This window comes from Saccopteryx bilineata, chromosome 3, assembly GCF_036850765.1.
Source record: "Saccopteryx bilineata isolate mSacBil1 chromosome 3, mSacBil1_pri_phased_curated, whole genome shotgun sequence".
In the NCBI taxonomy this organism is placed as follows: domain Eukaryota; kingdom Metazoa; phylum Chordata; class Mammalia; order Chiroptera; family Emballonuridae; genus Saccopteryx; species Saccopteryx bilineata.
The window spans coordinates 26228295-26240597 of NC_089492.1; the positions used below are offsets into that span (position 1 = coordinate 26228295).

The 12303-nt window shown below is 37.5% G+C and overlaps 1 protein-coding gene across 1 annotated transcript in view; it reads left to right on the top strand.

Moving 5' to 3' along the window:
• The window catches only part of NUDCD1 (NudC domain containing 1), a 60886-nt gene that overhangs the window by 16708 nt on the left and 31875 nt on the right, over positions 1 to 12303 (top strand). Inside the window, exon 3 of the mRNA XM_066265814.1 lies at positions 10300 to 10485. Within this exon, the coding sequence (XP_066121911.1) occupies positions 10300 to 10485 (186 nt within the window). The remainder of the gene's footprint in view (positions 1 to 10299; positions 10486 to 12303) is intronic.

Here is a 12303-nt window from a genome sequence, read left to right on the forward strand (position 1 = left end):
TTGAACTTGATATTGAAATAAGCTCTTTTGGTACATGTACAAACATGTTCAACGCAATCTCCACCTTCATATATATATATATATATATATATATATATAGTGTACATTTAAACTTGTTTAGTGTTCTGATAAAGTTAAAAGCTTTTTAATAAAATTTTCATTACTAAGCAATCAGGAAAGCATAATTTAGAATAATGGATGACCTCTGGGAAAGTTTCTACAAGTTGCCTTCTTTCTTGGCTCTTAAGCATCTTCATCCCTGAACATAAAATACATCCTAAAATAATTTATTAGATCTGCTATGTAAAAGGCTTGCCCTGTATCTTTTCTTCCACTGTTAAGTGATCTATATGATTGAGTTTGGACCTCTTCCCCGCATGTAGTTTTTGAAAGCCTTATCTCCTGGGCTGGCAGGTGGCCCTGCAGAGGGGTCCTCTGCTTTCTTATCTATGAGGCATAAGGTCTGATCCTAGCATTCTGGGATCCAAGCAAAAAGAAGGTTTTGTTTCTTTTAATTTTTTAATATGTTGGAGTCCACTAAACCCCCTGTTTTCGTTAAGTAGTGTACTTGATCTTTTATTTTATTTTATTTTTTTTTTTTTTGGTATTTTTCTGAAGTTGGAAATGGGGAGGCAGTCAGACAGACTCCCGCATGCGCCTGACCGGGATCCACCGGGCATGCCCACCAGGGGGCGATGCTCTGCCCATCTGGGGCGTTACTCTGTTGCGACCAGAGCTGCTCTAGCACCTGAGGCAGAGGCCAACTTTGCTCCAATGGAGCCTTGGCTACGGGAGGGGAAGAGAGAGACAGAGAGGAAGGAGAGGGGGAAGGGTGGAGAAGCAGATGGGCGCTTCTCCTGTGTGCCCTGGCCGGAAATCGAACCCGGGACTCCTGCATGCCAGGCCGATGCTCTACCACTGAGCCAACCGGCCAGGGCCTGTACTTGATCTTTGTGCTTAGTTGGGCTGGCTGGCCAGAGGCAGTCTAGTTTAAACTTTTAATAGAGAAATCTTTAGTTTTTTGCTAGAGTGAGAAATTTAAACTGATTTAGGAAGAATTGGCATTTTTATGTCATTTTTTTCCACCCCATAATAATAGTATGTCCTTCCATTTATTTATATCTTCTTTTATGTCTTTTAGTAAAATTTTTATAGTTTTTCCTTATGTTCATTTTATTAAATTTATTCTTAAGTATTTTATACTTCCTTCATCTGTTAATATAGTTTTTCTATTTTCTAGGTGCTTATTGATAAAGACTTTTATAAACAGCCACCTTATTTCATAATTCAGTAATTTTTTATGTACTCTCATTTAGATTTTCAGACTGCATAATTATATCATCAACAAAAGGAAATGGTTTTATCTTTTCTAGTGTTTATGAAAATGGAAAAAACATTGCCTGCCAGGTCATTTCATTTTTATCTTATTGCTGTTACTTGATAGAACCTCAAGACAACGCTGAATAATGGCATTGCTGATATCCCTGTTTTGCTCTTGATTTTTAATTGTAGGGGATTTTTAATTTGTTTAGGAAAATACTTTCTGTTGGTTTTGATAAAAAGCTTTTATTGTTTTAAGGTGCTTTACCTCATTTTCTGTTTCTATTTAGTATTTTTTATTAAGAATGACTGCTGAATTTTATCACATGCCATTTTAGCACTCACTTGTTAATGATGATGTGCTTTTCATTAATTTATCAATGTAGTGATTTAGATTGATAAAATTGTTATATTCTTTACTTTTCTTATTTCTTAAACTAAAACCCTTTTTAAGTAATAGTATATTATTATTTAGATGCATTGTTAGATTCTTTTGCTGACATTTTACTTAGAATGTTTATTTGTATTTATTTTCACAAGTTATAGTAGTTTTTTATTTTTTATTTTTCTGATATTTGTTAGATTTTGATTAAAGTTTTACTGGCTTCCTTAAATGAATTGGAGAGCTTTCTGGCACTAAAATAGTTTAAAACTGAAAAGATTTTTTTTGCATTTTAAAGATCCTCCTTGTATTTCTTTTATATCCTGTTTTCCTTTTCAGTGGTTGTTTTCTAATCACCTAACCAAATTATTCAATTTATTTTATGGTTATTGGTTTATTCAACGGTGTTTCTTGGGTAATTTTGTAATTTTTTTTTTTGCTAGAGGAAATTATCCATTTCCTCTTAAGTTTTAAACTTGTTCCTGTAAAAGTTGCGTGTATTGTGCTCTTTGTCTTTTTTCTATTTTTCTTTAATCAGACTTTAGAAGGTATTATTATTATTTGATTTTAAAAAAATATATATTTTTATTGATTGATTTTAGAAAGAGAGAGAGGTAGAGAAAGAGACAGAGAGAGAAATATCAATTTGTTTGACTTATTTATGCATTCCTTTGCTTAGTCTTGTATGTGACCTGACCAGGGATTGAACCTGCGACTTTGGCGTACCCAGACAACGCTCTAACTAACTGAGCTACCTGGCCAGTTCCCATTATTTTATTTCTAAAGAATCATGTTTGGTATTGTTTTAGTTTTCTGTTTAATTAATTCAGATTTAACTTTATTGTTTTTATTTTATTTTTTTAGCAAGAGACAAAGTGAGAGAGAGGAACAGACAGAAAGGGAGAGCGAGAGGAAGCATCAACTCATAACTGTGGCACTTTAGTTCATTGATTGCTTTCTCATACGTGACTTGACCGGGGGGCTCTAGCCAAGCCAGTGACCCCTTGCTCAAATCAGTGACTTTGGATTTTAAGCCAGTGACCTTTGGGCTCAAGCCAGCAACCATGAGGTCATGTCTGTGATCCCATGCTCAAGCTAGCTACCCGTACTCAAGCTGATGAGCCCATGCTCAAACCGAATGAGCTCGTGCTCAAGCTTTGGGGTTTTGGACCTGGGTCTTCATTGTTTCAGGCCGATGCTCTATGCACTGCACCACCGGCTGGTAAGGCACTTTATTTATTTTTTAACTGTATCACACATCAGAATCACAGAGAGTAACTGACCAAACAAAAGCTAATTTTAGGTTACTGTTCCCAAAGATTCTGATTCAGTATGTTAGGGTTGGTCAGAGTTGGGAATCTGCATTTTATCAAGCACTTCAAATGATGTTACTTGTGTTTCAGTGATTACGTTTTGAGAAACTTGCCCCTGTGGTATAGAAGGATACCACACTTCTTCTTATTTTTATGATTAGCAACAATGGATATTTATCTGCTCTTTGAAGTTAGGTTTCTGTGTTTTGAGAGGGCTGGTAGAAAGTACTGACCACTGACTACACATTGGCTTTTTTTATAGCAGAAAACAGTCCCAATATCCATCCTATTTATTTATTTATTTATTTACTTACTTACTTACTTGTTTGTGTGTTTGTTTTTAGGCAAAGGCACACATGCTCAAATTCCAGAGAGGCTATTTTCCTGCAGCTGGCAAAATACTGTGGTCTGGAGGCTCTAGGACATTAGAAAGGAAATTGAGATTGTGTTTGGACTTTGTCAGGAACCAGTAGGTGGCATTAGTTCAACACACACCTTTAGAGAGGCGTTGCATCCAAGTCAGTTTAATTTGTGGGTTTAAAATTTTAGAGAAATGTCAATTGAAAGGAAGCATACTTAGGAAGTGGAAAATGCCTTGGGAAAGAAAAAAAGTTTAAAATTTAGTTTTTATATCATTTTATTATGGTATTATGGCTTGTTTTAATAAGTAAAGCATTCATTTTTTTAATGAGAATTTAATTATCATAACTTCTTTTCCATTTACCCGAAAAAATAGTTTGTGCTACTAAGAAGAGGGCCATCTTTGTGGTGTGTCTTTAAAATGCACTTAAAGCTACAGGGAGAGTTACTCAACCCACTTGTGAGCCTATATTTGTGAGGCTGTGTCTTGCAGTAACAGGTTACAACTACTTGTCAGTCCGGCTCGGATATATGCCAGTATTCTCATATCTAGACTTGAACCTCACCTTATTTTCTCTGGCTGACTCTATTAATATGGGCCATTTATTTTCCTAAAGAAAAAAATCAAAGGAGGATTAAGTTCTTGGAACTAGCTGTTTAATGCATTCTTGAAAACTTTATGTTATGTAGAGACATTACTCAAACAGCAATTAATTAAAAAACACCTTTTCTTAAAGCTTTAACAAAAAAAGTGAAAACTGAAGAAAGACAGTTTTTCAAATGAAGTTAAAAGTTATTAATAATGAAAGGCTTTGTCCAGAAAAAGATTATGTCTTTTTAAAAGGGTAAAATTTTAAATGTCAGTATCTAATAATACTAGTAAATGGTATTTCTACTTAATTTTGCTTGACCATTTTTTTTGAACTTGAGTAACCCTTTTTATAAGTGTTAAAATAATGTTTTGTTAGTTCAAAGCTTTTCTCCTTGTAGATGAAATTAAGAGGCCCTAAAATTACTGTTTAGAGATTTTTTCATAAATATATACAGTTTATACATTAATATTTACTCTTGATGGTGTCACTTAAATATACTGTGTAGACATTCTAATTTTTGTTTTATTGACTCAGAAATCTAATTAAAAATACTGTAGCCTGATGCGGTGGTGGTGCAGTGGCTAGAGCATTGGACTAGGACGCAGAGGACCCAGGTTTGAAACCCCAAGGTTGCTGGGTTGAGCACGGGCTCATTCAGCTTGAGCACGGGCTCACCGGCTTGAGCGAGGGGTTGCTGGCTTGAGTGTGGGATCATAGATATGACTCCGTAGTCGCAAGCTTGAGCCCAAAGGTCACTGGCTTGAAGCCCAAGGCCACTGGCTTGAACAAGGAGTCATTCACTCTGCTATAGCCCCCTGGTCAAGGCACATATGAGAAAGCAATCAATGAATGACTAAGGAGCTGCAATGAAGAATTGATGCTTCTCGACCTTGTAAGATGGCAGTGGAATAGGCAGACGCACAGACTCCAAGCTCACACTACCAAACTGGATTACAAATTAATTTAGGAACAATCAGCGTGAAAAACCAACTTTGGACTACAAGAACAGGTCTCAAAAACCAAGGAGCAAAGAAGAAGACACACCAAACCTGGTAGGGAGTATGGGACATAATGGGAGCTCCCCTGCTTCCAGGAGTGGGGGGAGGGGTGAGGCTGAGAGCCCAGAAGCGCTCTCATTACAAGGAGAAAAGCAGAAAATATCACAGCCACTTGCCTGGGGACCAGGGAATGTGGTGTGCTGAGAGGGCTGGCTTATCTTCCAAAAGGAAAGTGGGGAGAGAGAGACAGACTATCAGGGGCAGAGGAATGCATGGGAGAACCTGAGAAGCTGACTCATCCAGTGCAGAGGCAGCCATAGCTGGAGGAGGGGTTGATTCCTCCACACAGCACAAGCCTAAAAGTGGTTCCAAGTGACCCACCTCCAGAAAGCTCTCCAGCTCTAATCAGTGCAACAAGACACAGCTGAAAACAGGAAGTGGGGAGGAGGGGCAGTAACTCAGGTCTCCATGGAGATCTGAGATACATCTCCCCCTACTGAAGCGGAGAAAGCACCCTGCCTCCTGAGAGAAGCTGGCAGATCAAGCCTTCAGTGTCTCAGGTTATACCCACGGCATTCCTGGATATAGTTTCAAATAAGCCCCCTGCTGAGATCAGTAAACAAGATTACCACTGAGTTAAGAAAACTGAGAAGAAACAAACAAATCAAGACTTTAAAGTGGCTCTACTGGGTAAGGAGATCACAACTGGAAGAAGCCTACAAGTCATAGAGAATAATGGGTAGGCAGAGAATCATAAGTCATAGCTTTAACAAGATAAGTCCTAAGAAAAAGTCCTGGACGAGTTGGAAGTAATCAAATTACCAGATGCAGAGAATAAAATAATGCTTGTTAGGATGCTTAAGGATCTCAAAGCTACAATGGATGGACTTAATGAACACCCCAATAAAAAAATTGTGAGCATCAAAAAGGACACAGAAATCATAAAGAAGAATCAGACAGAAATGCCAAACACAATATCAGAAATGAAGACTACACTAGAAGGAATTAAAAGCAGGCTGGATGAAGCAGAGAATCAATCAGCGACTTAGAAGACAAGATAAGTGAAAACATAGAAACAGAAAAGCAAAAAGAAAAGAGGATCAAAAAGTCTGAGGAAACCCTAAGAGAGCTCTGTGACAATAGGAAGAGAAACAATATCCGCATAATAGGTGTTCCTGAAGGAGAAGAGAAAGAACAAGGACTAGAGAAGCTTTTTGAAGAAAGTATAGATGAAAATTTCCCTAAATTGATGCAGGAGTCACACAAGTTCAAGAAGCAGAGAGAACCCCATTAAAAAAGAACCCAAAGAGACCCACACCAAGACATATCATAGTCAAAATACTAAAGCTAAGAGATAAAGAAAATATTAAAAGCTGTAAGAGAAAAACAGTCAATCACCTACAAAGGAACACCCATAAGGATGACATCTGACTTCTCAACAGAAACACTTGAGGCCAGAAGGAATTGGCAAGAAATATTCAAAGTAATGCAGAATAAGAACCTACAACCAAGACTTCTTTATCAGCAGAACTATTGTTTAAAATTGAAGGAGAAATAAAAAGCTTCCCAGACAAAAAAAACTCAAGGTATTCATCATAACCAAACCAATGCTGCAAGAAATGTTAAGAGGCCTGCTGTAGACAAAAAAAAGCCAGGGGGTGGGGGGGATATAGATTTAAAGAAAAAAATGGCAATAAACAACTACATATCAATAATAATCTTAAATGTAAATGGATTAAATGCTCCAATCAAAAGACATAGGGTATCTGAATGGATAAGAAAACAGGACCCGTACATTGTTGTTTACAGGAGACCCACCTCAAAACAGAAGATACACATAGACCGAAAGTAAAGGGATGGAAAAAATATTTCATGCAAATGAAAATGAAAAAAAAAGCTGGGGTAACAATACTTATATCTGACAAAATAGACTTTAAAACAAACACTATAGTAAGGAATAAAGAAGGTCATTACATAATGATAAAGGGAGCAATCCAACAGGAAGAGATAACCATTATAAATATATGCACCTAATATAGGAGCACCTAAATATATAAAGAATTGATGCTTCTCATCTCTCTCCCTTCCTGTCTGTCTCTATCTGTCCCTCTCTCTGACTCTCTCTGTCTCTGTCAAAAAAAAAATACTGTATAATATAGTAGCATGAAGGAAAACTGAATACAGTCGTATTCCTAATAGGGTTTTTTGGACGGGGGTATTCTAGAAATTGCAGTGAGATCTGAGATATTGTTTAGAAAAACTTGGAAAGTGGTTCATTTAGAGAAAGTTTGGAATACAGGAAAGAACGTGAACCTTTGGAGTGCATTGAATAGGGATTAGAATCTCAGCCCTGCCATTTTGTAGTAGTGGAGTCTCAGGCATATTATTTAATTTTTTTGAAACAGAGCTCTTTATCTTCTTAAAATGGAGGTACTAATTTTAACTTCATAGGGTTTGGTAATAATTAAATAAGATGGTAAAAAGTGAAAGCACTTATTTAATACAATGCTTTTACATTATAGTCATTCTGTCAGTGTTTCATTTATCAATGAAATATTAATCCTTTTGCAGTTCAGCTGTGAAATGTTACCTCAAAATGATTTCAACAGCCTTGAACATGGTTACATTAACATTTTTTGTCTAGAAGAAAATGATCAGGTGGAATAAGGACTTTATTATATAAATAGATACCAATTATATGAAGTGTTATTATGAGAACACTTTGTAAAACTGTCAATGGAGGTTGTTCAAAAATAATTTAAGATTTACAGAAGAAAATATTTTATTGGATGCCATGCATTTAAAGATTTAAATGTACCCTTTGAAAAATAGATTTTGAAGATCAGGAATATTCAGTTTGCTGTCACTTCAACTATCATTTAACTTAACAGAGATACCAATGTGTGTTTTATTTTGTATTTTAACTTAATGAATTTGGCTTCACATTTACATACTTGACCATCATAATCATTCTCTTGGATATTGCACTACTTTATCTGCTAGACTTCTAGTGATCTCAGTCATGTGTAACCTTGTATTTAAAAGAAAAGGGCTTAGGCCCTGGGTGGTTGGCTCAGTGGTAGAGCATCAGCCTGGCATGCAGGAGTCCCAGGTTCGATTCCTGTCCAGGGCACACAGGAGAAGCGCCCATCTGCTCCTCCACCCCTCCCCCTCTCCTTCCTCTCTGTCTCTCTCTTCCCCTCCCGCAGCCGAGGCTCCATTGGAGCAAGGTTGGCCCTGGCACTGGGGATGGCTCTGTGGCTTCTGCCTCAGGCGCTAGAATGGCCCTGGTTGCAACAGAGCAACGCCCCAGATGGGCAGAGCATCGCCCCCTGGTGGGCATGCCGGGTGGATCCCGGTAGGGCGCATGCGGGAGTCTGACTGCCTCCCCATTTCCAATTTAAGAAAAATAAAAATAAATAAATATAATAAAATAAAAGGGCTTAGTATAACATTTATAATTATGTATGAAATGAAGAACAGTAACTTAAGTTTAGGTCTGCATTCTTCCTAATAAGGATTCACACGGTTAGATGCAGAGAAGGGCATGTGTGGAGATCACTAGACAGCTTTACTTTGAAACAACTATTTTGAGGATGAAGTCCCATTTTATTTTATTAGTATCTTTAAGTTATGTATATAATACATAAATTGCTCAGTGGAAAAAAATAGTGTTATTTGAAGGCTAAAGGGAAATTTCCCCTCCTACCAGTCTCAGTCCAATCTTATTTTTCTTTTCATGGTGAACGCTGTTAATAGACCACTATGTGGGTGTCTGTCTTTACCTTATTCTGTGCTGTCAATCCCAGCATTTGTTTGTTTCAACATATTTGGATTTGTACTGTACATATGCTGCATGGTTTTTTCCAGTTATTATCTTGGATGTCTTTTTATGTCAGCATATGAGTCCACTTCAGTATGCTTAACAGTTATTTGGATTGATTACTTTTTGCCTCAAAGTAAAATGCACACCCAGGGGACCCACAGAGTGAGTGTCTCAGTAAGAGGATGTTAGAAAGGACTTATTGCAAGATTGGGTTTGTGTTAGGTGATTTGGGGAGAGGATTGGTCATTCTAAAAACTTTATTCCAGCTGTGTTTGTTACTGAATTATTTAATCCACTGTTATGTAAATCACTAAAATATGAGTACAAAAAGGGGGAAGGTGCTGTTTCAAAGAAAACTAACTTGTATGCTTCCAACAATGGGTAGCTAAAAAGCTTGAGGCTAGTAAGGATACTGAATATAGCTTACTTAAATCTTATCAATGTACAGTATACACTGCTCTTCACAGTTCTAGGAACAGGGAATAAAATGCATGGATTATATGTCCTGTAGAAAATTTCTTGACTGAAAACTGAAACAACAACCAAAAATCATCAAATACAGTGTGTGAGAGGAAGTTTATTGAATAGATGTATGAAAGGAATTTTATTTTCTGAATTATAGGCCTTTTTCTACATATATTTTCTTGTAAAACATTCTAATGATGTACTCCATCTTACAGCTTTAAATTATGAGGACATGGACAAAATTAAAATGTATTAATAAAAGCCTAATTATTTAATAGTCTACATCTGGTGTTTTCATACCACAGGCTGATGTTTATGTAGGCATTTAGAACATGATGTGGTATTTCTAATTAGTTAAAAATGCTGATGATTAACTCTAAACTTAAGAAGAATAAAGACTAGGTTACTGCATTGTATTAGTTATCTATTTCTGTGTGACAACTTTCTTCAAAACTTAGTGCCATATGATGGTGATCATGTTGTTAGCTATATATAAATGTTGAGTAACTATGCTGTACACCTATAATTAATCTAATATTGTATGTTAGTTATATTTTAATTGAAAACTTAGTGACTTGAAACAAACATTTGTCATCTCACAGTTTCTGAGGGTCAGAAATTAGAAAGTGTCTTGGTTGGTTCTGTCTCAAGGTTTCTCATGGAAGTGTAGTCAAGAAAGATGTCAGCCAGGATGGCCGTGATTGGAAGGCTTGCCTAGGGCTGAAGGATAAGACAATTGACTCACAGAAAGCTGGTTATTGTTGAAAGCCCTCAGTTCCTCCCTGTGTGGGTCTACCATGTGTTATCCAAGACAGAGAGCAAGCTAGAGGTAAAGTCTTTTATGACCTAGTCTGAGAAGTCACATAATCATCACTTCTGCCATATGTTTTCAAGATGAGTGAGTAGTACAACTCATACTCCAAGAAAGGGCAATTAGATACCATCTCTTGAAAAGGAGAGTAACTATGATGCAGGTATTTATTCCGTGTGTGTATGGACCAAGAAAGGAGGGATTCATTCATAATATTTGGCTTCTTTTTAGGAGACTGCCTTAGGAAAACCACGAGAGGTATTTCGACTTCCTACAGATTTGACAGCATATGACAATCGCCTCTGTGCATCTCTCCATTTCACATCTTCTACCTGGGTTACCTTGTCAGATGGAACTGGAAGGTTATATCTCATTGGAACAGGTGACCGTGGAAACAGTGCTTCTGAAAAATGGGAGGTGAGGATTTGTTTTTTTGTTTTTTATTTTTAGATTCATGCAAGTGCTGGAAAGTATTTATAAATTAAGAACCTTAATTTTGAAATAACACTTTTAGGGATAGTTTATGTGTGGCCACTTGATTTTTATCATACATAATGTTTTGAATATCTCTTTAATTAAATTACAAATTTATGTGTTTTACAGAACTGATATGTTAATCATTCCTGATTTGATCTTGAGTCAGTGCAGTTGTCAAGAATTGCATGTATTTTTTCAGCAGATATTTATTGAGTGTTTTGTATAAGTGAAGCAGGACACTAAACATTGACATCACCTTCTTCTTGAAGAAGAGTTGGCCAAAGAACTGCATTGGCCTATCTTCCTCTGCTCAGGTTGTACTTGCAGTCACAGCTTCAGGTATTCGTTGGACTTCAGGACATTTTCTGCTCTGACCCCTGTGATAACTTTTTCTTTTTCTTGCTGAGGCAATGTGGTATATCACACTGCTGCCTGAAACAGTTTAGAGGAGTTTGGAGAAGGATGGGTGGTAAATACATGAATGAGAATTTATCTGTTGTAAAGATATATTGATTCTGTTGGTTTTGAGCAGGAAGAAAAACACTTTCAGCTTAACATAACACTGCATATTTAGCTAGGAAGGAAATCACATGGGTTTATAATTCATTTGGCTTCTGCTGCATCTCCCCCGTTGGCACATACTAGACATTCAAAAATATGAATCTACTTCCTGATCAGTATACATTGCTGTAATGAAATAAGCACCCTCTGAGATGTTTTCAGTTAATAATAGTTTTGACTGCGGGTGGGAAAGACCTGGGACTTGGGCATTAACTGAGTGGGAGGGGTCCTATAGAGTAAATACAGGCTGCTTTAAGAGAACCAGGAGAGTTGTAGGACTTTGGGGTTTGGTGCAACAACGAGGAAGCTAAAGATGGGAGTGGTTGGGGGCATGGTAGGGCTTACAGGGCCCAGCGAGCCGGATGGTGGGCTGAAGTGTAGAAAGAAGTAAGACAGCCATACTGCCTGCTTTCCAGACGGGCTGCCTCTACTGTGAGGGGTGCTGTGGATCAACATTATCGCAGTTGAGTTGCTGGGCTTGTTCAGAAGACTGGAAACTGCAGCCTGACAATTTCTCTAAAAGTCCAGACGTCTACCTGTCTCGTTTTAGTCCAGTCCCTTTTGTGAGTGTAAGAGAGAAAGAGAAGGAAACAATAAACTAGCTCCTCGTACCTGGCAAAATTTACTATTTTCCTTCTTCCTTTTTGTCTCACCTAGTTCCCCAAACAAAAGCAAAACCCAACCAAGCAACTAAAAGTCTGTCTTGATCATCTCTGTTTTGAGTATTTGAGTTGCTGTTACTGTTTTTCTGCTTAGGATGGATTCCAAAGGACTCCTATTTGAATAATTTTGACAGTGTTGCTCAGACACATGGGGAAATTGATTACATTAAAGCACACTTTATAAAGCTTTCAAGTAGGAGCAGATATGATGCATGTATGGCCAGTAGCCGCGGCCACCATCACAGCCGCCTGGCCCATGCAGGTTCGCATTGGATTCGGACAGTCGGTAATGAAACAATGGAGCCAAGAACTGGTGGGCCATTACCTTTAATCCTAGCTTGTACCCGGCGGGCAAGTAAAAACACACACTGGGCTCCAAAACCCACTCATTCAGTACTCACAAAGCTACTGATTTATCCGAGTTTTCTAGAAAAAAGGTTTCTAGCTTACCAGATTTATTCAACTCTGTTCCCTATCTCCTTCCTTCTCTCTGCACAAACTCTGCACAAACTGGCTTCTCACTCAGCACTCCACC